This window comes from Bos taurus, chromosome 1, assembly GCF_002263795.3.
Source record: "Bos taurus isolate L1 Dominette 01449 registration number 42190680 breed Hereford chromosome 1, ARS-UCD2.0, whole genome shotgun sequence".
Lineage (NCBI taxonomy): Eukaryota > Metazoa > Chordata > Mammalia > Artiodactyla > Bovidae > Bos > Bos taurus.
In genome coordinates, this window is record NC_037328.1 from 71,154,223 (window position 1) to 71,182,216 (window position 27,994).

At 44.7% G+C, this 27,994-nt stretch overlaps 1 protein-coding gene across 1 annotated transcript; it reads left to right on the forward strand.

Annotated features, from left to right (window-relative positions):
- The first annotated feature begins 1,669 nt into the window (after positions 1 to 1,669).
- Positions 1,670 to 27,994, forward strand: NRROS (negative regulator of reactive oxygen species). The gene is given in 3 exon segments (NM_001034391.2): positions 1,670 to 1,760; positions 21,158 to 21,278; positions 25,757 to 27,994. Coding segments are annotated over 2 exon segments (2,079 nt in total). The 5' UTR covers positions 1,670 to 1,760; positions 21,158 to 21,170; the 3' UTR covers positions 27,728 to 27,994.

Here is a 27,994-nt window from a genome sequence, read left to right on the forward strand (position 1 = left end):
TCCTACCAGACAGTCCTTAGGAACCCTGAACATACTGAACCTGGTTTTAAGCTGCTGATCCAGGTAAGAGGCAATGGCAAGCCATGAAAGGGCTGTAAGCAGGGAGTGAGATGAACCAATATGTATTTTAGAAGGATGCCCGTAGCTTCTGGGTGGAATCTAATTTGGAGGCAGGGATCCCAGTTTAAGAAGCTACTGAAATGATGCAGACATGAGTTAAAGAGGTCTAGACCCAGGGCACTGTTATCAAGGATTACAAGTAGGTTTGGATTCAAGAAACTTTTTTGAGTGAGACTCAGTGGGGATGCGTGACCAATACGAGGGGGTGGAGCCTGCTAGGGCTTGAGGCATGCCATAAATAGTGACAGCCAAACAATGATGAGTTCACTTTAGGGCAGTTGTTTCAGCCACTCTGGGACATTGACCGATAGACAGTTAAAAAATATGTCTGAGAACATATCTGAGAGAACCATGCTGCTTCTCTCCTAGGAGAGAATGTTGGAGCTAAGAATTACAATTTGGGAATAATCAACAGATTGGTAGACACAAAAGATATGGGAGTAGAAAATGTGTATACCATGAGAAGAAAAACGCCTAAAAGACAACCTAGTGATAATTCGACTTTTATTCCGTTTTTTTCACTGGTGTTATCATTTATTACCGTCACAAATGAACATTTTAGGAAGCAATTTACTTACTGGATGTTTGGGGCAGGAAGGACTTGCTTCTGTTCTCTAAGGATGGGCATGCTGACAACTGCAATACAGAATCACAAATCGGCAGGCTACAAGAGATGGGAGCCAGCCCTCAAGGATGCTTCCACCTCCAGATCTGACAGGAAAGAGCAGAACTGGAGATCCTGGCTCTAAAACTCCCCAAGTGTGCTTCTTTGCATTACTCATTCTGCATGCAACAGACGCTGTAAATATTTTGCCTTCTCTACTAGATAGTAAGCTTTTGGAGAACAGGAGATAATGCACAGGAAGCTCTTAGCATAGTGCCTGGCACACCCCTTTGATGGTGACTGTTACCAATTCAATTATTCTTTTGAATTCTTCGCAATTTTGTACACATCGGGCACAAACAAATTCATCCAAGAAGTTCAGGGCACCCTGACAGTCTTCCACAAAGCAATTTCCATTTCATTTTCTTTCTTTCTTTCTTTTTTTTTTTTTATATGCTGGAGTCAAGTAAAGACGACCTGGGTGGATGATTCTCTCCCACTTGGGAAACGTGTATCCTACCCATTCTCAAAATCTGCCCTAGCTTGACCTAGCTTGACCTAACCTTGAAGAAGAGTTTCTGGGTCAGCAGAGCTTGTAGGCAGGGGCCCACCTTCTCAAAATCTCTAAGGTAAGAAAGCCCGAGTAGCCTCGGTTAACACGATTGGGAGACCATACAAATACCTTACCTTCTCGACTCATCCAGCAGGTAGTCCGAGGGCCACTGCCTCCCGCCCTCCTGCCCGCCCTCGCGTTCTCCCATCCTCCTCGCCACCCTCCCCCCCACCACCTCCCACCCCCGCCTCCCCTGCGGCTGCAGTTCCCTCTAAGATGCCTGCTCTCTGCGAGTGCTGAGTTGCTGAGCGGCTTGTTCTCCATGTGACTTCAGTTTCCGTCAGTTCCTTCCGCAAGTGCTAAAATAATCTGATGCCCCAGAGAGAGGAGGCAGCTCAGCCCCGCGTTCGGCTGCTGTCGAGGAGGAGGCCGGAGTCCCGGGAGAGGATGCGCCCCGCGGAGCCGCCTGGGCCTGCGGGAGCCGTGAGTATTTCCTGCGGGGCGGGCTCCCCACCGGGAGGGCTCCCCACCGGGAGGGCGGCCGCGGCCCCTCCGGAGGCGGGAGGCTCGGACCAGGTTGGAAAGTAGGAGGTCAAGCGTCCGTGGCCCGCAGTGGGGGGCTGACAGGGAAGTTGTGGCTTGCTGCATCCAAGCTCCACCAGTTCTGTTTGGGTGCTGCGGCTCTGGGTGGAGGTGGAAATACCTTCTCTGGGAGACTTAGGGGTGGCATGGTGTAGTGGAAACAGCGAGGGCTTCGGAGTCAGACCCGGGTTTGATTCCTGGCTCTATGGGGAGAATTCCTGAGCCTCAGTGTCTTCATCTGCTAAATGGGAACAATAATGCTCCCTCCTGGGGCTGGGTGACTGGATGTAATGAGCCTCGGCTGTGAACACTGAGCCTGCCTTTCCTGCCCCACATTGTGGACTGAGAACCACGATTTCATAGATGAAGACCGGGAGACTGATGAATAACGACATACTTAAGGATATCTTCCACGTGCCACCCAGTTCGAGTTCAAGGTGTTGGGTGGGGATAGAGCTGTGAAGACAGGCAAAACCCTTTCCCCACCGAGAGTGTGTGTCCATGGGAGATTCCCACAGCCCAGAGACTTGACTCCAGGCCTCTCTGACCCTGGTGTCCAGTGCTCTTTTGTAGCCCTCAGGCCATCTCCAGGTGGCCTGGATTCTGATAGGGTCAGCATATATCCCCCAGCCCTTAGGAACTGACAGAAGTTCGGAGCCACCAAGTGGGCTGCAGGCTGCCCTGAGAATCAGCTGCCAGTTCGCTGCACCCCTGAGGGGAGGTGACCACGTGACCAAGGGTGGCTGGGATTGCAGAAGGCTGAGGCAGGGTCCCAGGGAGGGAACCCCTGGATAGGGCTGGTTTGCTGCTGCTGCATCACTTCAGTCATGTCCGACTCTGTACCCCATAGAGTGGTGCAATTCCCAAGGGGGTTGTTGGGGGTAAAGGGACTCCAGTGGAGGTTTCTTCCATGATGGGTACAACCTATTAGCAATCTGGATGGGAGAATCATCCAGTTCATAGAGTTGGCCTTGAACTGGGGCCTCCTGTGCCCCCTTCACCTACTGGCTGTACCGACTCTTTCTGTGGTTGTTGATGGTTTACTGGGTTATATAGCCCTGAGGCTTATTTATTTTCCTCACATACCACGTAGGTTTGTACATGTATGTCTGAGAGTTCCTAGAGGGGATTATAGAATCATGGGGTGGGGGACCTCAACTCTTGTGTTTAGATTCAACAAAACCCAAGACCTCTTTCACAAAGAAGGTGATTTTATCTAACGGGTGCCCTCATGGGAACTTCATGAAAACCCATGTGAACCTGATCCCATAGAGTCCTTAAACCCATCATCCAAAAGCAGAAGGCTCCTGGTAATTGTCTTTGGGCCTGTGTTAGGAATATGTTGACCTGTCTGTCTCTAGTCTTTGTGATTCTTTCAAAAAAGTGATGCCAGTACTGATTGTAATCTGTGTTCTGGCTGTAATGTGCATCCACATCACCAAGTGTGAGCTAGACTCTTGGATGGAACACTAGGCGTACCTCACATCGTGCTCAGATCCACACTGTAACCACATACATTAGGGCAGGGTGGGCTTGCACCCAAGGTTAAAAAACATTATCTTTCTTGGAAGAGGCTTATATGCTCAGGGATGCTCACTGATGGATCTGCACATTAGTGACAAATATTTTTCCTTGTTACACTCATTCGCCCTCCCGCATTCTTCTTCTCCTCAACCTCGTCATCAAATAAATATAATAAATGTCATATGTTTACTATGTGGGAGATTCTAGGCTAGGTTAGGTGATGATCTCGGAAAGCTCAGAGAGGTGAGAAGAGGGGAAAAGGACATGATTTTATCAAGCCTCATGAGCAAATGTCAGCTTGAGTTTAGGGGTTGTTTAGTTGCAATTGACAAAAATCCAACTGAGCTTGGTTTCAGCAAAAAAAAAAAAAAGAGAGAGAGAGAGAGGATTTATTGTTTCCAATGATGAAAAAAAGTCTATGGGGAATAGCTTCAGGCATGGCTGGATCTGGGTGCTCAAACATTGCCAGGAATCCATCTATCTTCATTCCTCAGCTTTGCTTTCCTCTGTGTAGGCTTCATTATTAGGCAGATCCTAAAGTTGTTGGCAAAGATGGCTGCCTGAAGCTTTAAGCTTAATTCCTATCAGTTTGGCATCTGAAGTAGGAAGAGAACACCTCTTTTCTAGTAGTACTAGCAGAAATCTTTGGATTGATTCTCTTGGGGTTGGCATCTGTGTTGTACCTTTTATAAACCAATCACTGTGGTCAAGGAATTAGGCAGCTCTGATGGGCCCAGCTTTGTTCATAGTCCTCACTTTGGAGCCTTGAGTTGAGGCCAGACCCAAAAGAACACAGATTTTTAAGAAAGGAAGGGGGTTGGTTGCACAACAATGTAAATGTATTTAACACTAAAAATTTATGCACTTAAAAATGGCTCAGGTGGTAAATTTTATGTTAGTGTATTTTACCACAAATAAAACATTTTTAAAAATAAAAGCAAGAAAGAAAACAAGAGGTGATTTCCTCAAAGGGGAATTGAGGAGCCGTTACCAGAACGAGAAATGAATGTGGGTAGACAAAACCAACTGGTTTCCAGAGTGAATGGAGTCAGGAGCTGAGACCAAACCACACATGTCTTCTCATTTTAATGTGTGAGTGATTTTAGACTGAGCAAAGGGCGTAAAGGAGGAAGTGGAACCTTAGAGTGCATCTCACCAGCAAGGTGGGCATGAAGACCAGGATTGGTACCAGTGATGGCTAAACATGGCCACAAAGCCCTCTGAAGACCCAGGGACTCCCCACCTCCCGCCTTAACCCACAAGGTCACTGTGGTCAGATGCTGTGCTCTATACCCCAGAACTTTCTGTTGTCCCTTCCAAGAAAGAAAAGAATAGGGAGGGGATTTTTCTTCACAAGGTAACCCTTGGGGCTCTGTTTTTCCACCCTGGCTCTCTCAAGCAGCACTTAAGTGTCTGAGGCAGCCCAGCACCCACAGTGCCCTGCAGGGGATCACCTTGGGTGCACATTACACTCTCCCACAACCTCATGTTGTTCTCTTTTAGCCAGGCTGGACACTGGCTGCTCTTGGTTGTCCCTGTTTCACTCTTTGTTTGGCCCGGCCACGATCCCTCAGGTCTCTTCTGCCTTTCCAGTGTCTCCCCTCAGTGGTCCCACCAAATGCCAAGGCTGAGCTCCCTCACTCAGCCTGCAGGGTCAGGGAAAGTGAGTCTTTGCATTCCTGGCCCCGGGCCACCTCCTTCACCTTCTGAGATGTTGATGGTCTCCCCATCACTGCTCAGCCTGACACCCTGAGTCTTCCTCATAGGGCTCTCTCTATGACCTTTCTCTTTTTCTAGGTTCTTGTGCCCTTCCTTGGGTCCCTGCTGCTGTTGCTAAGTCGCTTCAGTTGTGTTCAACTCTGTGTGATCCCATACACGGCAGCCCACCAAGCTCCTCTGTCCCTGGGACAAGAATACTGGAATGGGTTGCCATTTCCTTCTCCATCCTTGGGTCCCTAAACTGATCAAACTTTTGCTAATATTAGTGTCTTCTTATTTCCTTCTAAATCCTCAGTTTTTTCTAGGTTTTCTATAGCTCTTTTTGCAGAACTTCCAGAGGCTCTCATCTTTGTCATAGGTACACACCATGGCATTGACAAGGTACCTCATCCACAGAGAAGACCTTGACTACGTGAACACTCAAGAGTACTATTCAGAATATCAAACACCATAGGTATAGGCACTAACCAATTGGAATGGACATTGTCCTTAGAGGCAGGATCCTGGGATTTCCCCAACCCCAGGTCAGATGTTACCTCCTTTGTTGCTGGATAATGGGGGAAAGGGGGCTAGGAGTTCCAAGAGGGCAGCCAGGAATCTGGGGTGGGGGCTCATGGGATATCTGTTTACCAATAAATACTTACCTGTACAACCCAGCTGAACGTTCCCCCAATATATATTCTTCCCAAACAGGTGCACATCCAGCACCTCCTATCTGGGCCGGAACTCAGCTCTGATTTGGTTTTGTTTTTTGGCTGTGCCGAGCAGCTTGTGGGATCTCAGTTGCCCTACCAGGGATGGAACCTGTGTCCCCTACATTGGGAGCTCAGAGTCTTAACCACTGGGCTGCTAGGGAAGTACTCACCTCTAGTTTTGGCTTCACTGTCTACAAGCTATGAGACTTAAGCAATTCACTTTGGCCTTTTTGAATCTTGAGAGTGAAAGTCACTCAGTTGTGTCTGATTCTTTGCGACCCCCATGGACTATACAGTCTATGGAATTCTCCAGGCCAGAATACTGGACTGGGTAGCTGTTCCCTTCTCCAGAGGATCTTCCCAACCCAGGGATCAAACCCAGGTCTCCTGCATTGCAGGCGGATTCTTCACCAGCTGAGCCACCAGGGAAGCCCTTTTGAACCTTAGATGTATTGTTTGTAAAATGGGAATAATAAACAATGACTGTACTATAGATACTTGTGCACTAATGTTCACAGCAGCATTATTCACAATTGCCAAAAGGTAGAAACAACCCAAATGTCCACTGATGGATTAATGGTGGGAACAAAATGCGATCTGTGTATTATTCAGTCACAAAAAGGAATGACTTTCTGATGCAGGCTATAACATGAAGGGACCTTGAAACTATTATCCTAAATGAAATAATTCAGGCAGAAAAGGACAAACATTAATAATATATGATTCCACTTATATAAGGTACCTGGAATAGGCAAATGTATAGAGAAAGATTAGTGGTAATTATGGGCTGGGGAGAGGGAAGAAGGGGGAGCTATTGTTTGATGGGACAGAATTTTGCTTTGGGATAATAAAAAACCTCTGGAGAGGGATAATGGTGAGATTGCACAGCAGTGTAAATGCATTTAATTCTACTGAATGTACACTCAAAAAGGTTAAAATGGTGAATTGTGTGTATATTTTACCACAATAAAAATGGAGATGATAATTCCTACCGTGTAGAACTGTTTCAAGTATTCAGTTCAGTTCAGTTCAGTAGCTCAGTTGTGTCTGACTCTTTGTAACCCCATGGACTGCAGCACGCCAGGCCTCCCTGTCCATCACCAACTCCCGGAGTTCACTCAAACTCACTTCCATCGAGTCAGTGATGCCATCCAGCCATCTCATCCTCTGTCGTCCCCTGTTTCAAGTATTAAATGAGATCAAATATCTATAAGAAGCCTTTGCAACCTCAAGTGCTATTATTATTAACGAGTAACATTAAGTTATCCTGGAGTAGGAAATGACTACCCACTCCAGTACTCTTGCCTGGAAAATTCCATGGACAAAGGAGCCTGGCAGGCTGCAGTCTATGGGTCACAAAGAGTTGTACATGATTGAGCACGTACACATGCAACAAGTCATAATCCAATTGTTTTGCTTTATCCAAAAATTCCCTAAAATCATTATTTTTTTGATGAAAGGGTTAAAAAAATCACATTACTTTCATTCCTCTGGGAATTCAAATAAGTGTTAAGAGAGAAAAAGAAATAGCCTTAGAGCAGGAGGCCCACCTTGCTAGTATAATTTGGGGGATTTTGAAAAGGGTAAAACTATCTCCCATACTGTCCTGAAACTATACCATGAACATTTCATTATATAATATAATGAAAACTTATATGAATATCTATTAAACAGCAGTGCATTAAAGAGGATATCAGTCATTCACTGTTTAGGATGAGCTGCTTTCCTCCTAATTCTGGCTGAGAACACTGAGGCTGTGATTATCAAATCTTTTTTTTCTCTTACAAGACAGAAACTTTTTTTCCAAATAAAACAGCTGACTTTGCAATCTCAATTAAATTGAGATTAAAGTAATTAAATTGACCCAGAAGATTGAAAAAGTAGGAACGTTTTTTAAAGGTTAAATCACTTGTTTTGCATTCTGAAGTATTTAGGGGGAGGTGTGCTGATGACTGCAATCTATTTTGAAATGAATCAAAAAACAAGATGGCTTGCAGGATGGATAGAAGGATGGGTAGATGGATGGATGTATAATTAAAAACAAGCATGTGTGCTCAGCTGCTCAGTTGTGTCTGACTCTGTCAGGCTCCTCTGTCCATGGGATTTTCCAGGCAGAAATACTGGAGTGGGTTGTCATTTCCTCCTCCAGGGGAAAAGCAAGTATAATAAAATGTTAGTATTAGAATATAGGTGGTGGGTATACCAGTGATCCCTGTTAAAGTTTTTTCAACTTTGCCCTATGTTAAAATTTTTCATAATAAAAATTTGGAGAAATTACTATTAATATTTAATAACTACCCACATTCTTTTTCATAAATAGAAAAACCAAGTAATTTAAAACTTCCATAGGAGTTATAACTATCTATAATATAATATCATATTATTTGAATTATCGGATCATTATGCATCTGAACTGTTAGGATATAATGAGGAGGTGACACCTATGTCGGTCCCTGAAGAATGAATAGGAGTTCAGCAGTTGGAGAAGGCCTGAAAAAGGGCCTTTCCCACAGAGAAACAGTGTGTAAGTTAGTCAAGGATATTCCAAGGTGGCTGGGGCTTTTGGGATTGACACTGAGTTTTGCTGGACTCACAGACTAAATTTGAATTGCAGCTCTGACATTCTGTAGCTGTCCCAAACCCAAGAGAGCCTCAATTTACCAAGTCTAAAGTGAGGAAGAGAACATTTACTTGCTAGGATTTTCTGAAGATTATTTTATGTAGAGCACTTATTCTAAGGTGAGCACTCCATAAGCATTAGTTATTACAGCTAATAGCCTGGAAGGCGCTCTGGGAGCTTGAATACTATCCCTCTGAGCTGGTCAGTTATCAGGAATCCATATCATTTCATTCCTGAGGTGTGCTCTTTCTCAAGGGAACTAAGGTCAGTGGTTGAGTGGGAGTGATATATTTCCACTCTGAGCAGTAAGCCTCAGTTATCACCTGTAACCCCTTCCGTGCATAATCTCTCACAGACTCTGGGTAATGTCTCCCCTGAATGTCCCAAGGCCCATACCCTGCAGCTCACAGAGAAGGGAGACGGTGTTGCAGCCCCTCTGTGTTATTTAACACCAGCTCCCTGTTTGTAGAGGAACTCTGCCTTCCCTTTAACCTGACACTATCTTGTTAGTGAAGTCCACAACATTTCCTTATTGACAAAGCCTTGTCACACATACACATTCTCTCATTCAGTCTTGACAAAACCCTGTGAGGTCAGCAAGGCAGCTATTATTGTCAACCAGAGCCACCACAAGAGTGAGGTGATCAGAGAGAACAAACCTGTGATACTGAACGGAAGTGACAAGTTTGAAACAAATACATTATTGGTTAGATGCCTATCAGAGAGAGAGTGTGGGTCTCTCTGCACAAAGGTGATACCACCAGCCGTGTGACAGCAAGGTACTACCACCCCAATAGGAGCAGATTTGCAATTTTTAAGCCTGTGGCCAGATGCAGCCTGTGGCTATGGGACGGGATGGAGCACACTGACTTCTCTTGGTTCCAAAGGCTGACCCTGACCACACGGGGAAGCTGGTTGACTCATTTGTAGCCCCGAGGAGATGGAAGTCCACAGAGTAGCACTCTCCACACCCTGGCTGCCTGGAATTGCCATAGGAAGAGCCCAAAGGAAGAAGAGCCTCTGTGGCCTCCAGGCTCCCTCCAGGTGGAGGGAGCCCTTCCCAGATGAAGATTCTTCTCACAGGATCCTCTGTGGAGGCTGGCTGACCAGATGTGCTAGGCTCCGAGTAGGAGAAAGAGATCTGAATTTTAAACCAGCGCTTGGAAGCTACTGCTGTGTGTTCCCTGTGGCACCTTGTCCATATCATTTCATCTTTCTGGTCTGAGTGTTCTCACCTCCTGCACACTGGTGGGTAGTCCCTTCAGAAAGCTACAGTTCTCCTCAAAAGTGTGGTCAGTGACTAAATTCAAATGATGCAACTCCTCACTTATTTGTCCAGGCTCAGAGTGGGATCCAGGTCCCAGAAGCAAGTGCAAAGGGGCTCCAGTAGTACAACCAGCTGCTCACAAAACAGGGAGCTGCCCCTCATTGTGTTTAAGCCTAGGCAGGTGGACAGCTTCCTGGGAATGAGGATACTTAAGGATGACAAAAAGTATTTTTTTAACTTTTTATAAAAGTTGTCTTAATACAGTAATAGCCTTGCAGCACAGCCATTCCCATTTTACTGGAAGAATATTGAGGCCAAGAAATTGAGTGATGTACCCAAGATGAGAGCCAGGCTTTGAACCTGTTCCATCTGTCCCCTAATGTTAACCGTAAGTTTATTTTCTGTTAACAAATTCATTATTAAGAGAGGAAGCCAGAGAAACAAATCATGAGGTCTGAATAACACATCTCAATTCTAAAGGCTCTTTTGCTCCAATCCTCAATTTGCATGTTCTTTTTTAACAAGTCAATATTCTTTGCAAAATATGGGAATGAATTAATTTGATCAAAGATACAACTGGGCCTTTACTTTTATAACTATTCTGCATTTTCTTTTACATGTAATTCCAACATCGAAATTTAAAAATCTTTGGATGTAAAGGTCCACATTTTGGATATTTCTCCAAAGAAGACAGAAATGGTCAGTAAACACATGACAAATGCTCAACATTATTCGTCATCAGGGAAATGCAAATCAAGGCAACAAAGTGATACACTTCACATGCTAGGATGTCTATAATAAAAATGACAGAAAATGACCAGTGTTGGTGAGAATGAGGAGAAATTGGAACATTAGTAATGTTGCAGACATCATGCTCTTTACTTCTAAATAATTCGTTATATATTTTCTAAGAACAAGGATAGACTTACACAACCAGAGGACAATGATCAAAATTTGGTCAGTTGACATTGTTGTGTAGTCGCTTAGTTGCGTCCAACTCTTGTGCAACCCCAGGTGCACTGCCAGAGTCCTCTGTCCATGGGATTTCCTAGGCAAAAGTACTGTGGGTTGCCATTTTCTTTCTCCAGGGGATCTTCCTGACCCAGAGATTGAACCCACGTCTCCTGCATTGGCGGGTGGATTCTTTACTGCTGAGCCACAGGGGAAGCCCAGTAAATTAACATTGATATAATTCTATATTTCAAATGTTGTCTGTATTCAAATTTTACCAAGTACCCCAGTAAAGCCTTTAAAGTATTTCGATCATTTGGTTAAGGAGGCATTTGCCAGTTTTCCACTATAAAGCTGTTACTTTTGCATTAACAAGTAATGAAATAAGAAGATACTTTAAGACTATATTAATATCTTGTTTCCCAGCAAAGTTTCACGTTTAGTTTTACCATCCCTTGTGATTCTTGCCTGTAGGATGCACTTTGAAAAATACATTCCTGCATTCAGATTTCAGTCACTTGACTGTGCTTTTTTGAAATATTACATTGTTTTGTTTAAGCTTACCAAAGAGCACAAGTCCTGTTTTATTTAGGTTCTTTTCATTGCCATGATGCAATATGTGGGCCAGCCTATGCAGGTGGTGATGGTGGTGAAGTACTACCATGGAACACCATGGAGCTCAGAAATGAACCCAGCAGTTTCCAAGAAACACCAGGAACCAGAGAGGCAGCCTTGAGCCCTTCTCGCCACCCTCTCTCCCAGCCTGTGCAGTTCATCCTCTTGCCATTCTTCCCAGCGTCTTCTCTGCTCTCTGCTCCCCATTGACTGTCTCATTCTGTTCTGTCCTGTTCTGTTTTTTCTGTGCCTTGTCATCTAGCTTCTAACTGCTTCCTCATGGCAAATCCCTCAAGATTCAATTCCACCTTCTCTCTCTGTGCCTCTTGGCTCCAATTTCACTGCCAATTACCTAATTCTCTCCCTTGTCTCTGCACTGAGATCACTCATGGGTGCCGGCCGCATGTAAGGATTGACCTCCGTGGGTCAGGTACTTCCTGTCAGCTTGGTGGAGGTACAGATAGTGATGAGCTCACAAGCTTCTTCTGAGGACTGCCCCTCCAGAGGGACTGTGGTTGTGGTGGACAGAGCTATGTACCTGGACAGTGGAAGTTACAGTAGTACATCAATCACGTCTCTTGAACCACAGTCAGACCACGTGATCTAAAACCTCTACCCCTTTCAGGTATGAGAGAGAGGTGCTGTCTGGAAGCTCTGATTCAAATGTCAAAGTGTTAGAATTTTCAGGATATTTTAAAGGTTTATGTGTAATGCATTTTAAGCTTAAATGTTTCCTGAGTACCTTTCTGAGAAGAACTTTTGAAAAAAGGTACATTCCTGGAAGTTTGGGGACAAAAGATTACCGTTATCACACTCCCTTTAGGAACTCCCACCTTTATTTCATTTTCCTCTTAAAAAAAAAAAAAGTTTGAAACATATGAAATTTACAGGAAAGTTGAAAGTATAATGCTAAATTTGCTAGTTGGTAGTAATTTGCTTTAATTCTCTCTGTTGAGCCGTTTGAAGGAAGGTTATATAAATTGTAGAAATTGTGAAATTTCACCCCCAAATATTACAGCACGCATTTCCTAAGAATAAGACATTTTTGTACATAACCACAGGATCCTTATCGTACCTAAGAAAGATAGCAACAGTCTGGTAATATCATCTGTACATAATACTATCTAAAAAGACATCATTTAGTACACATGTAAATTTCCCCAATTGTCTCAAAATGTTCTTTTAGAGATTTTTTTAAAATCCGAAATCCACTCAAGTTACATGCATTAGATTTGACTGTATTATGTTTCTTAGTCACTTGTAATCAGACTTCTTCCCTCCCCTGTCTTTCTTTGTTTTTTAAAACTGACTTTTTTTAAAGAGTCGAAGCCAGTTGTCTTGTGAGACATCTTACAGTCTGTATCTTTCTAACTTTCATTTTGACTGGGCTCAGGGCAAACAATTTTTGGCAAGGGTACTACTGAGGTGGGACTTTGTTTCCGAAGGCAGGACACCTGGAGACTCAGGATGCAGGTGGTCTCATAGGCGAGATGCTAAATATGACCATGTGGAGACAGTTGAGTTTTTTTTTTTTTTTTTGCTGAAACTCAGAGACTAGAGCTGCTTGCCTGAGGCATTCAAATACTTTTTGGTAGTAGGAATTATTTGAAGTGGTCACAGACTGGGGTTTCTGTTCTTCATTATCTATTCTCTGTGGTCTGTGACCAGCTGCCCTTCCCTTTCTCCCAGGATCCCAAGTGGGATTTGCTCTTTTATTTTTAAACAAAGGCGAACTCCCTTCCTATGGAGTCCTCTCCCTAGTGCCTGTGACTTTTGTGTTCTGGGATGTCACTGTCATACGTTTACACCCCACACTTGTGCCAACTCTGCTTCTAGAGATTCTGCTCCTCATCCCCCACCCCCAACCAGTCTATAAATACTTGCTTCTAACACCAAGTACCTCTGAGAGTTCTCCACTTTCACCTACAAGCCTCTTTCTTTAAAGCCTTTTTTAGCTTATCTGATTATTTTGCAGAGAAAATTCTCAATTACGTGCTAATGTATTGATAACACTCTTAGCACTTGCTAATAGTGCCCTTAGCAAAGAGGTTGCAGTCCCAGCTCTGGTGGCAGTTGCTAATAGTAGTAGCAGCAGCTGGAGAGGGTGGGAAGGTGAGGGAGTGAGGAGGTGATGTTCAGGGTGCCTCTGAATACTAGAAATCCAGCATCCTTTGTGAAAATGAAGCAGAAAACACCAACAAAGCAAACCCAAAGCTCGGGTCAGAATTACTCCCTATGTGTGTGTGTGTGTTAGTTGCTCAGTCCTGTCTGATTCTTTGTGACCCCATGGACTGTAGCCCACCAGGGTCCTCTGTCCATGGGATTCTCCAGGCGAGAATATTGGAGTGGGTAGCCATTCCCTTCTCCAGGGGATCTTTCCAGCCCAGGGACTGAACCTGTGTCTTCTGCATTGGCAGGCGGATTCTTTGCTGTTTGAGCCACCAGGGAAGCCCAGAGTTATTCCTCAGTATTCCCAAACTTTGAGTATGAGGAGCCCTTTGTATGCACAAAAATACCTATAGATCAGCCCTTACCTGATGGCTGTGTTTTACTATCTGCTGATTAAGACATTACATAGCAACAGAAAGCTAGTTGGAATCAATAACCCTTAAAAGACCTTGTATTTTATTAATACAGGAAAACCTACGTCCGTTTGAAGAAAAAAATAGTGTACATTTGTGTTTGTCAGCTGTTTAGTCGCTAAGTTATGTCTGACTCTTTGCAACCCTATGGGCTATAGCCCACCAGGTTCCTTTGTCCATGGGATTTCCAGCATGAATACTGGAGTGGGTTGCCATTTCCTTCTCCAGTGTTTGTCAGAGGACCTGACAAAAACAGGGACACTGCTGCCATCCTGTATTTTGCTTCTTTTGATGATAGAGATGGAAATTTCAGGACTTCAAGAAGCAGAGACCAATCAAAAGGCTTCACTTATCATTTCTTCCCTGTCCTTTACAAAAGAAAGTGTTACCCAGGTCTCCTGGACAGGAGCCACTCCTTGGCCTGTATGTGACAGTCTTCTTCCATCCAAGCAATCCTGAACCCAGTACTGATGTAGTCATGACGATGGATAAGGAAGCACTGCACAGCCACTCCTGGCAGGATCAGGATGCTCCTTCCAAAAGGAGTAAATGTTCCCATCCCTTCCCCTCGTTCCACCCAACCCGCGGGGCCATCCAGTCAGTCTCCTTTCACCTCACTTGGCTCAATGAAGCAGAAGCTTCTCCCTATTGTTTTGTAGAAACAGAAAAAACAAACAAGCATAATTTCTAAAACAGGAGTTTTTGCAGCCGATACACATTCTTCCTCCTCACTGTTAGTGTCCTCCTGTTTCAGAATATAGTCTTGGTGCATGTTGTTTTATGAAATAAATTTATTTTCACCACTTATTTATGATGACCAGATCTGGAAAGAGAAAAACCAGACAGAAAGCCAATTGGCTTTCTGTCTAAAAAAAGGAATATTCTTTATAGACAAGGGATGAATGTGGGATTGAATCACAGGTTTTTTTGATATCTGATTAGAAAACATAGTATCAAGATGAATGGTTATATAAGGGATGCCACTAAGCATTTGAGGTCCTGATATTTCAAGGACTTCTTAAAGAGGAACCAGGAAGGACATTTTGTGAGGACACAAACAGAGTAGATAGAAGATAGAGAAAAAATGTAAATACAACACTAAGAGGGCCTCACACACGACATGGGATTTATAATCTTAATATTTCCAAGTCAGACGTGTTACAGACAGTATAGAATCTTGTCTCCTGCCCACATCTAGGTCAATGGCATCTTGTTCCTTCAAAACTTTCCACTAATAAGAAATTCACAGTCTCTGACTTTAGTAATATCCATGATAACTATGACAAGATAAAAGATAATAGAGAGATTATAGAAATCATTAGCTGAATAAATGAATATAGGACTTATTTGTTGTTGTTCAGTCACTCAGTCATGTCTGACTCTTTGTGACCCCATGGACTGCAGCACACCGGGCTTCCCTGTCCTTCACCATCTCCCGGAGCTTGGTCAAACTCATGTCCATTGAGTCAGTCATGCCATCTAACCATCTCATCCTCTGTCATCCCCTTCTCCTGCCTTCAATCTTTCCCAGCATCAGAGTCGTTGCCAATGAATCAGATGTTTCCAATGTATCAGGTGGCCAAAGTATTGGAGCTTCAGCATCAGTCCTTCTAATGACTATTCAGGGTTGATTTCTTTTAGGATTGACTGGTTTAATCTCCTTGCAGTCCAAGGGGCTCTCAAGAGTCTTCTCCAACACCACAGTTCAAAAGCATCAATTCTTCGGCACTCAGCTTTCTTTATGGTCCAACTCTCACATCCATACATGACTACTGGAAAAACCATAGCTTTGTCTAGACAGAGCTTTGTTGACAAAGTAATGTCTCTGCTTTTTAATATGCTGCCTAGGTTGGTCATAGCTTTTCTTCCAAGGAGCAAGCGTCTTTTAATTTCATGGCTACAGTCACTGTCTACAGTGATTTTGGAGCCCAAGAAAATAAAGTCTGTCACCGTTTCCATTGTTTTGCCATCTATTTGCCGTGAAGTGATGGAACTGGATGCCATGATCTTTGTTTTTTGAATGTTGAGTTTAAGCCAGCTTTTTCACTCTCTTTCACCTTCATCAAGTGGCTCTTTAGTTCCTCTTCACTTTCTGCCATAAAGGTGGTGTCATCTGCATATCTGAGGTTATTGTTATTTCTCCTGGCAATCTTCATGTGTGTTTAGTTGCTCAGTCATGTCCAACTCTGTGACCCCATGGACTGCAGCCCACCAGGCTCCTCTGTCCATAGGGATTCTCCAGGCAAGAATACTGGAATGGGTTGCCATGCCCTCCTCCAGGGGGTATTCCCAACCCAGGGATTGAACCCACCCTGCAGGCAGATTCTTTACTGACTGAGCCACTACTATATTAAAAAAAAAATGGATTTAGCATTTTCTGCTTCCACACTTGGAAAAAACTCTTCAACTTCATTATCTGGTTTAACAAAAAGAGGTGCAAGTAGATTCTGTTAATGCCATCTGCTTCTCATGTCAGGATCTCAGGTCTTATATTGTATACTTGCCCAGTGGTCACCCAGACCAGGAGGAAACACGGTACTTATCAGGCTCTACTTGGAACATGGGTTGATTTGCAGTTCTTTTGTATTACTCTATGGCTCCCACTGTGGTTCAAGCCCATGAAATAGGCACCCTTGATCCAAGCCCCTTTAATATAATGAAGGGAGGTTCCAGGTTACTTCATTTAAATTATTAACATCATATGTCATGTGTACTCTCCATCATAATTGTTCTTCGTTCACTTCTTTTTTCTCCACCAAAAATGTATCTAAGATGAGTAACATTTGATTTAAAAATGGATGTATTTTTCAGAAGTTATCAGACAGATAGGAATAAAGTGGGAGGGTTATTTTTTTTAAAAGCATGCTTACACATAGACACTCTCATCCATTTGGAGATGCTGTTAAGCGGTCCTCACTTAAGTGTGGGAGGAGGGAGGCAGTCCTGTGCACACAGAAGAAGGTTCATGGGATTTCCCATGAAGATTTGGCATTCCAATTGTTAATCTTGTATCCTTCACTGTGCCTTGGGCTTTCCAGGTAGCTCAGTGGTAAAGAATCCGGAATGCAATTTTGATCCCTGAGTAGGGACAATCCCCAACAGTAGGAAATGGCAACTGCTCCAGTATTCTTGCCTGGGAAATCTCATAGACAGAGGAGTCTGACTGTAGCTCATGGGGTCGCAAGGAGTCGGACACAATTGAGTACACACAATTCACTGTGCCATGGCTCTAAGGAAGGCTTCTGCAGCTACATGCTCCAGGAAGAGTGTTTTTCACCTCCCTCTCCTCAATAAATGATTATTATTTTGAAAGCCTTTTATTGCTTTTCAGAGTCATTGCATACCTTTTTGTTTAGTATTGTTCCAAGCTCATGCTCACTTACATCACTGTATTAGCCAGGCTCCAACCAGAAAACAGAAACACACAGATTATTTAAAAACAGAGGAAATTTAATGCAGGAAATTGGGTACACATGATGGAAGAGGCTGAGACACCAACTAGAGAACAGACAGTTAGTCCAGAGATTAGCAACCTCAGGAAGCTGCCACCTTCCTAGGTAGGGGGAGGATAGAGGAAGGAAGTTACCAGAGCCTGGAAGTCACCAGAAAAAGCTTAAGAACTTCTTAGTCCCAGGCAGAGAGGGCGGGAGAGAAATACCATGGATTTTCTTTTCCTTCTACCTTCTAACTAACCTCCCAGTAACCAGGCCAGCTGGAGACCAGCTGACATCCAGAGCCCTCAGAAGTCAGCCCCCAGCGAACCAGAGCTGAGTTGGGGAGGGTAAACCATGGCTTCAAGGACAAATAGCTCTCATCTGTTACTAGGATTAGCCTTTTTTGTTTCTGTTCAAATACATTTGTTCTGGAATTTATTAATGCAGAATTTGTAATCCAACCTTCTCACATAACTTTTACAATTTTAGTTGATATAATGATTTATTCATTCTTCCAACCAAATTATTCATTCTTTCCCCTTTTTCTGTAGCTATTAAATTACCTTGGAGATTACACATAGGAGTTATAGCTACTCAACCAGCCCATAGGTGTTAAGAACTCAAAAATAATAATTATGTTATTAAGTACCTTCATAGTTGAAGTACTTTCATATATACTATTTGATTCTCATAAAAATTCTGAGTAGTTATTATTATCTCTGTGTTATAGAAGGATCAGCTGAGTTTCGGAGACTTCATATGAATGGCTCAGGGACGAATAACAAATACTGGAACCAGAATTCAAACCCTGATCTGTCTGGTTCCAAATCCTGTAATCTTCCTGTGCTGCCTCATGAAAGATAGAGTGCCCAGAGGGTACAGCAAGAGGCTTTCTGGGCTGGTTGGCTGAGTTTAGGAGAAAATATGCTTTAAATTTGCAAAGGTTTTCTTGTTGATCCAGAAATTAAAGTTACAGTCTGGGCATAACTGACATCAGGCCTATTTGGCATTCCAGTCTGCAGAGTTACACTCCTGTACTCTTGCCCTGAATACATCTGAACTTGATATCAGTATACAGGGTTGACAGTTCTAGAAGGTCACAGCAGCATGTACCATCCCAAGCCTGACAGAGAGGGTGAGGGATGAAGGAAGGAAGTCCATGGTTCCCACCTCCCTCTCCTCAATAAAATAGAGGATACAGTGAAATTTGAGTGTCAGTGATTTTTTTTTTTTTTTTTAGTATAAGTGTGTCCCAAATATTGCACGGGACATATTTACGCTATAAAGTTGTTTGGGGAATTCCCTGGCAGCCCAGTGGTTAGGATTTAGCACTTTTCACTGTCAAGGCCTAGGTTCGATCCCTGGGTCAAGGAACTAAGATCCCACAAGCCATGCAGCACAGCCAAAAAAAAAAAAACGAAAGAAAAGAAACATTAAAGCTGGCAAATTTTTAAAACAGTTTTTTGTTGTGTGTCTGATATTCAAATGGCATCTTGTAATTTGCTAAGTTTGGCAACCTTCTCTCAAGGTAGGCAGTGATCCCACCTTGTGTGCCTGTGTGTGTGAGGATTGGAAGTTTACTGAGGAGAGCAGCCCATATGGCTCTGTTTTTGCCATCTGTGCCCTGCATATGCCATAAGGTAATAATTCCTGCACAAGTGCAGAAGCGGAAGGTGAGCCTGGGAAGGGGATTCCCAGTGTCTGGCAAATACGGATAAATTCTGAATTGGAGGTTCCCTCTGTGGTAAGGGGAGCTGGCCCGACCTGAAGCGAAGGTTAAAGCTGACTTACCTGGTTTCACTTAGCTTTTCTGTCCGTCTGTTTTCACTGGTGAGTATTCAAATCTGACCAGAATGTTAAAATTAGCTGTAGAGATGTATAAACTTATTCGAAGAAAGGGAAAGAGGAAGGGGCCCGAGATGGCTAGATGTGTCAGGCAGAAAGGTCTGTGGGTCCCATGGAATAGGGGAGGAGATTCATGGTAGCACTGGAACTGCTGGTCCAGGAGACTCAAGAACAGATCCTGTGGGCCTTCCTGGGTAGATGTCAAGGAAAGGATGGGGCAGGTGAAATGCTGGGGGCCAGGGAATTACCTCTGATTCTGAGGAATGCAGAGCTGGGAGGGGATGCCACCCGGCTGTAAACTCTCCCAACAAGAGGACAGTCAACTCAACAGCACCTCCTGGGTAAGAAATTACCTGGAACTCAGGGAGGGGAGTCTGCAGGCTACTTCCAGCCTGGCAACTAAGTTGATCTTGAATAACCTATTACTGTCTTTGGCCTTTTCATCTTTGGCCCTGTAAAAATGCAATGGTGGAGGGTACATTACATTTCCATTAAAGTTTCTCTTTGTTTCTAAATTCTATTCAGTTCAGTTCAGTTCATTTCAGTCGCTCAGTCGTGTCCGACTCTTTGTGACCCCATGAACCGAAGCATGCCAGGCCTCCCTGTCCATCACCAACTCCCAGAGTTTACCCAAACTCATGCCCATTGAGTCAGTGATGCCATCCAACCATCTCATCCTCTGTCATTCCCTTCTCCTCCTACCTTCAATCTTTCCTAACGTCAGGGTCTTTTCAAATGAGTCAACTCTTCACGTCAGGTGGCCAAAATATTGGAGTTTCAGCTTCAACATCAGTCCTTCCAATGAACACCCAGGACTGATTTCCTTTAGGATGGACTGCTTGGATCTCCTTGCAGTCCAAGGAACTCTCAAGAGTCTTGTCCAACACCACAGTTCAAAAGCATCAATTCTTCTGCGCTCAGCTTTCTTTATAGTCCAACTCTCACATCCATACCTGACCACTGGAAAAACCATAGCCTTGGCTAGACTGACCTTTGTTGACAAAGTAATGTCTTTGCTTTTTAATATGCTGTCTAGGTTGGTCATAACTTTCCTTCCAAGAGTAAGCGTCTTTTAATTTCATGGCTGCAATCACCATCTGCAGTGATTTTTGGAGCCCCCCAAAATAAAATCAGCCATGTTTCCACTGTTTCCCCATCTATTTGCCATGAAGTGATGGGACCGGATGCCATGATCTTAGTTTTCTGAATGTTGAGCTTTAAGCCAACTTTTTCACTCTCCTCTTTCACTTTCATCAAGAGGCTCTTTAGTTCTTCACTTTCTGCCATAAGGGTGGTGTCATCTGCATATCTAAATTCTATTGGTATATGTATAATTTTATGCCTCCTCATGACTTCTCTTGTGTGCTCACTGGCTGGGTAAGAGAGCCAGTAACCACACTTTATCATAGTCCTTGTTATATTTGAAGATTGCTTTTTTTCATTTTTCCCTCAGGCGTTTCCCTTATGGAGGCAAAATACCAAAATCCTGTTTTCAAAGGTCTGTATTCAAATGAGTTAATCAATGAGATCTACTCTTTCTAAAAGCCTCATGTCAACACAACAATTAGTAACTCTATGAGACCACAGGATACAGTTAATATTTCAATCCCAGTTCACTATTCTTTCATTCATTTATTCAGCAAGTATTTATTGAGTTCAGGCGATGCATCAGGCAGATCTGAGCTTTGAGAGGAACATTTCAACAGAACTACAAGACATGGCAAACTCTAGGTGACCTGAGACCTGGTTCCTCAAAACATTTGCTTCTCTCTTCTGTTTCTGGACTCTTGAGAGTTTCAGGTTCAGCCACCTGCCCACCAAATGGTAGAGGCAAAATGAAAATGAGTTCTTGTTGAGAGTTGCAGTGAAAGGTTAAATGTGCTGGCTAACTTGAGGTATTTGAATAATCTGTGGGTTTCCACCTCCCCATAGCTGTGGGCCTCCGAGAGCGGACACAGTGGGAACTGGCTTCTTCTACAAGGAGGGCACAGCAGCCCTCTGGGATGTCCTTCTCTTACCAGCTCCTTCCTTGCCCTCTGTCCACAGTGCTGCACTTGAGATGGAGCTACTGCCCCTCTGGCTCTGCCTGGGTTTTCACTTTCTGACAGTGGAATGGAGGCACCGAAGTGGAATGGTCACAGCAGCTTCGCAAGGGGGCTGTGAGTTGGTGAGTTTTCCTGGGTACTCCAAGTTGTCTGTTGCTCCTGTCCTGACAAGGTTGGGTCCAGTCCGAAAGCTGATGGATTGTCAATCAAGGAGGGGACGGGATGAATGAGTCTGAATCACTCTGTACCTTCTTACCACGATGCCATGTGCAAGTTTTTCTTTAATAAAAGGTAAATATGATGCCTGGGAAAGGCCCTGCCCCACCTTTCTCATACCTACTGAGGACAGGTGATCTCAGAGGCACACCAAGGGCAGCCACCTGAAACTTTAAAAACACCTTGTTAGGAATCTGGATGATGGAGCTTCACTAATGGTATCAGAGTCTCTGGGTGGGGCATATTAAATTTGGAGAAGCCCTACCTCAGAGCCTGTGTGTGAGCCAGTAGCGAATTCTTAACCAGCTGTACTGAAGAGCGTGCTGCCCACGCTGCCCTGCACAGCAACATCCCCACCACGCTCAGGCTTAAGACAGTCCGGCAAGAGATACCTGAGCTTCTGTGGTTCACCCTTTCCTGGGCTTTCAGCCTATATATGGAAGCAGACTTGAATCCTAACAACTGAGCACACTTTAGAAAGTTTCTCCTTTGCCTATAACTCAGTGGTGTCAAAAGTCTGCTTGAGAAACATACAGTTAATGAATATTCCTTGAGCCAGGGGCCTGGTGGGCTGCGGTCTATGGGGTTGCAAAGAGTCGGACACGACTATGCAACTAACACACACACACACACACACACGTTATGTACTAGGCACTGGGAAGATAAATTGGATTCCAGGATTAATGTGTGCCTGCATGCTAAATTGCTTTAGTTGTGTCCAACTCTTTGCAACACTATGGACCGTGGTTCTCCAGGCTCCTCTGTCCGTAGGATTCTCTAGGCTAGAATACTGGAGTGGGTTGTCATGTCCTCCTCCAGGGAATCTTCCCAACCCAGGGATGGAACCTGCATCTCTTATGTTTCCTGCATTAGCAGGCAAGTTCTTTTACCGCTAGCGCCACCTGGGAAGTCATCAGGGTTAATACATTCAAAAATGTGTTCTTCAAGCTGATGAATCTTAAAAACCCAGCTGGTCATGATTCTTAACCACTTTTAGTAACCTCTAACCACTACGCTGAAAGAGACTTCAGTAGAGGGTAGGGGTTATGAGCCAGACCAGGTTTAAACCTGGGCTTCCCAGGTGGCTCTCGCGCTAAAAGAACTTGCCTGCCAATGCAGGAGATGTAAGAGACGTGGGTTCGATCCCCGAGTCTGGAAGATCGCCTGGAGGAGGACATGGCAACCCACTCCAGTATTCTTGCCTGGAGAAGCCCATAGACACAGAAACCTGGCAGGCTATAGTCCATAGGGTTGCAAAGAGTCAGACACGACTGAAGCGACTTGGCACGCATGCACGCAGAAGGTAGGGGTTATGAGTCAGAACAGGTTTAAACCCCAGCCCTACCACTTACTAGCTGGTGACATTGAGCCAATCTGTGCTTCAGTTTCCTCATCTGTAAGACATGTAGGTAATAATAGTACCAACCAGTAATACCATAACACTGGACTTCAGTGATGACTAAATGAGTTAGTGTATGTAAAGCACTCAGAACTGTGCCTCGTATGTGCTAAGTGCTATGTGTTTTATCTGCTGTTGTTGTTGTTAGTCTCTGCTATACAGACTTTCTTTATTCTCTTACAGAGGCAATGAAAGGTCAACATCACAATAGCAAATTCAGGAGTTACCAGGCATAGAAGGAGGGAATAAAGCAGGAGACTCCCTCCCTGACCCCCTGCAGCCTGGTAGGGACTCAGTTACCAGTGAGATCAAAGAGTGGATTTCCTATGCTCTTTTGAATTGAAGGTTGAGGGTTTGAAAGTGCAGGCACCCTCCAAAGCCCCTCTTTGCAATAGCTATGTGACATTATCGCGAAGTTGACCTAGAAAGCTTTCTTGGGCTCTGATGGCCATGTGGTCTTTTTGCAACACGTCAGTGGGGCTGCAGGAATTGCAGAGACGGGTCCCCCACAACTGTAGCAACTCTGGTGAAACAGGGTCTCAGAGCTTGAGGAAAGCCCCTAATCACTGTATTCTTTAGTCCCCACAGGGGGAAAAACCAACACTTACTCAAATAAAGAAATACATCTTGATTTTGCATGGGGAGATTCAATTTTGCAAAGATGTCCGTTTCCTCCCAGATTACTCTGTAATTATAATGCAGTCCCAATCAAAACTCCGGAAACTTTTTGGGCTGTGAGATATAGAAGGAACTAGACAAATTCATCCTAATGTTCATTTGGAAATTACAAATAAATGCTCAACAACCGGAGGTTAATTAATTAGAGCGTGCTAAGTGCTGCGAATCATGGGGTCGCAAAGAGTTGGACACGACTGAACGACTGAACTGAATAATCGGTCTAGCTAACATTTATTAAGCATTTATATGGCAGGTTCTGTGTTAAGTGCTTTACATTGACAATCACACTGAATCCTCAAAACAAACCTATGAGAAAATTACAAGTATAATTTCCGTTTTACAGGTGATGTAATGAAGGTCTTAACTGGTTAGGTACCAGCCTAAGGTCACATGTTTGATAAAAAGCAGAATCAGTGGGCTGATCCTAGAGATCTGGCTCTCAACTTCTGTGCTCTTCATGCAATGAAGTAACATACAGTTGCCAAAAAGAATGTGATCAAATTTATTTTTATTGCCAAGGCAATATGTCTATCACATTTTATTAATGGGGGCAGGGGAAGTTAATTACTGAATAGTTTTTAGAATGCAGTCTCATTAAAATTTTTTTTAATTTATTTTTAAATTTATTTTTTAAATTGAAGTATAGCTGATTTACAATGTTGTATTAGTTTTAGGTGTATAGCAAAATGATTCAGATATATATATATATATATATTCTTTTTCAGATTCTTTTCTCTTGTAGGTTATTACAAAATATTGAGTACAGTAAGTCCTTGTTGCTTATTTTGCATACAGCAGTGTGTTTATGTTAATCCAAAACTTTTAATTTATCTGTCCCTACACCTTTCCTTGATAACCGTAAGTTTGTTTTCTATGTCTGTGGGTCTATTTCTATTTTGTATATAAGTTCATTTGTATCCTTTTCTTTTTTAAAGATTCCACATATAAGCAATATCATGTGATATTTGTCTTTCTCTTTCTGACTTACTTCACTTAGTATAATAATATCTAGGTCCATCCATGTTGCAAAAAAAAAAAATGGTTTTTTTAAGTTAGATAATATCTTTGGAAGGAGTTCAGAGGAGATGTAACAGAAGGATAACGGCATTTCTTTGAAGGAGAGACTGAGGTTACTGAATAATTTTGTACATTTATATAGTGTATCCATTTTTAATTATGAGAAGGTTTATTTTGATAATCAGATAAAGAACTTGGGGCTCCAAGAGGTTAATTCCTTGCCCAGAGTCCAAAGCTAGTAAGTAGCACAGCCAAGATTCAGACTTCAGTCTGTCATCTCTTCAAAGTGCTGCTTTTTCCTCTCTCTCAGATTCTTCTCCCCTGGGATTGGGTCCACAATTGTAGACAATCACAAACCTTGTCCTACTGACCAGTCTATGGAAAGGAATGCCACTGCGCTCAGGAAAAGCACTGAATCTGGCAGTGAGAGCACTGGGCTCCAGTATCAGCACTGCCGTTGGCTCTTCACTTGTCCTCTCCAGAACCCCCTTTACTTCAGGGGATTCAGGGTGATGAGCTCTCAAGTCCTCCTGAGCTGTAATATTTATCAGCTAGGAGTGTAGAGGAGCCTCCTGGGCAAAATTTCTTTGGGTGAAATCAGGGTGCCACAGCACTGCTAGTTCTTGAGCAGCGTCCCTGTTAAACACACAGATCTTAAGATCATAGCATTAACAATGCAATAGACACTGCATTAATAGCTCCACTGAGTGCCAGGCACTGTGTAACCTCTTGCCCAATCTCACTACAGTCCTCTGAAGTAGGTACTGTGGTTTAGTCACTAAGTCATGTCCTATTCTTGCGACCCCATGGACTGTAGCCCACCAGGCTCCACTGTCCATGGGATTTTCCAGACAAGAATACTGGAGTGGGTTGCCATCTCCATCTCCAGGGAATCTTCCCGACCCAGGGATCAAACCCTGGTCTCCTGCATTGCAGTTAGATTCTTTACCAACAGAGCTAAATAACTTTATCTCCATTTTCCCAAAGACATACCAGATTTAGGCTAAATTACTTGCTCAAGGTCACATAGGGAACAAAGGGCAGAGGAGGGATTCAAACTCAGGTAGAGACCTGATCCTTGGTCCCTTTCTGCAGTTAAAACCAAACTGTAAGAGCAAATGTCAGCACTCCGCACTTGAGGACAGGAGCTCCAATCTTCCTAAACACTGTGTGTTCTGAGTGAGACCTGGAGCATTAAGTAAGCAGTCAGATGAGTGAACTCTATTTCTGTACGTACGCCCCGACCTCAGAGGCCCCCTGCCCCGCTGACCAGTGTGTTTCTGGACCTAGCTGGATGGAGTGGCTGACTGTCGAGGGCGGAACCTAGCTTCAGTGCCCAGCGATCTCCCGCCCTCCTCCCGGACGCTCCTCCTGGATGCCAACCCTCTCAGGACCCTGGGGAACAACTCGCTGCAGCGTTACCCTTTCCTGGAGAGCCTCAGTCTGCACGACTGCTACCTGGAGCGCATCGGCCACGTCGCCTTTCAGGAGCAGGCCCGCCTGCGCAGCCTGGCGCTGCCTGACAACGCCCTCTCCGAGAGCTACAAGGAGACTGCAGCCGCCCTCCACGGCCTGCGCGGTCTGCGCATGCTGGACTTGTCAGGGAACTCCCTGACGGAAGACATGGCGGCTCTCATGCTCCAGAACCTGTCTTCACTGGAGTCCGTGTCCCTGGCGAGGAACATCATCATGAGGCTCGATGAGTCCGTCTTTGAGGGCCTGGGCCACCTCAGGGAGCTGGACTTGCAGAGAAACTACATCTTTGAGATTGAGGGTGGTGCGTTTGATGGCCTGACACAACTGAGACACCTCAACCTGGCCTATAACAACCTCCCATGCCTTGTGGATTTCAGCCTCACCCAGCTGCGGTCCCTCAATGTCAGCTACAACGTCCTGGAGTGGTTCCTAGCGTCTGGGGGAGAGGCCGCCTTTGAACTGGAGACCCTGGACCTCTCTCACAATCAGCTGCTGTTCTTCCCCCTCCTGCCCCAGTGCAGCAAGCTGCACACGCTGCTGCTGCGGGACAACAACATGGGCTTCTACAGGGACCTGTACAACACCTCCTCACCACAGGAGATGGTGGCCCAGTTCCTCCTGGTGGATGGCAACGTGACCAACATCACCACCGTCAACCTCTGGGAGGAGTTCGCGTCCAGCGACCTCTCCAGTCTCCGCTTCCTGGATATGAGCCAGAACCAGTTCCAGTACCTGCCAGATGGCTTCCTTAAAAAAATGCCTTCCCTTTCCCACTTGAACCTCAAGCAGAACTGCCTGGTGACGCTCCACATCCGGGAGCATGAACCGCCAGGGGCGCTTGTGGAGTTGGACCTGAGTCAGAACCAGCTGTCAGAGCTGCACTTGGCTCCCGGGCTCCCTGGCTGCCTGAGGAGCCTCCAGTCCTTCAACCTGAGCTCCAACCAGCTCCTGGGTGTCCCCGCTGGCCTTTTTGCCAATGCCAGGAACCTCGCTACAGTTGACATGAGCCATAATCAGATCTCACTTTGTCCCCTGCCTGCAAGCTTGGACCCCGGGGGCACCCCTGGCTGTGTGGATTTCAGAAATGTGGCATCTTTGCAGAGCCTGTCCCTGGAGGACTGTGGGCTGGAGGCACTACAAGACTGCTCGTTTCAGGGCACCGCTCTCACCCACTTAGACCTGTCTGGAAACTGGGGGGTTCTGAATGGAAGCATTGCCCCTCTCTGGGATGTTGCCCCCACATTACAGGTCCTGTCTCTCAGGAACGTGGGCCTCACTTCCAGCTTCACAGAGTTGGACTTCTCTGCGTTTGAGAATCTGAGGAGCTTGGACCTGTCAGGAAATGCCTTGACCAGTTTCCCAAGGTTCGGGGGCAGCCTGGCCCTGCAGACCCTGGATCTCCGCAGAAACTTGCTCACGGCCCTTCCTCAGAGGGCGGTGTCTGAGCAGCTCGCAGGAAGCCTGCGGACCATCTACCTCAGTCAGAATCCATATGACTGCTGTGGGGTGGAGGACTGGGGGGCCCTGCAGCGCCTGCACATTGTTGCCGACTTGGCCATGGTCACTTGCAACCTCTCCTCCAAGGTCATTCGCCTGACGGAGCTGCCCGCAGGCGTTCCTCAGGTTTGTAAGTGGGAGCGGGTGGACATGGGCCTGCTGTACCTCGTGCTTATCCTTCCCAGCTGCCTCACCCTGCTGGTGGCCTGCACCATCACCTTCCTCACGTTCAGGAAGCCTCTGCTGCAGGTCATCAAGAGCCGCTGCCACTGGTCCTCCATATACTGACCCCGACTATGTTCTAACGTGCCCACATTAGAACTTTGGTCTGTGCATGTAAGGACACCTTCTCTGCTGAGTTTCAAGATCTGATGCAGAAGACAAATCTGATGAACTGAGGTTTAAATTAAAGTTTAAAATGTTTCCATCCCTTAGTTGTCCCAGGTTCTTCCTCCTTCACTGTGGTATATCCTCAACCATCTTGGTAAAATATTTATTAAGTGATATTCTGTGAAAATAAAAAAAATGTGTCTTATAAATATTTTTAAAATCAAA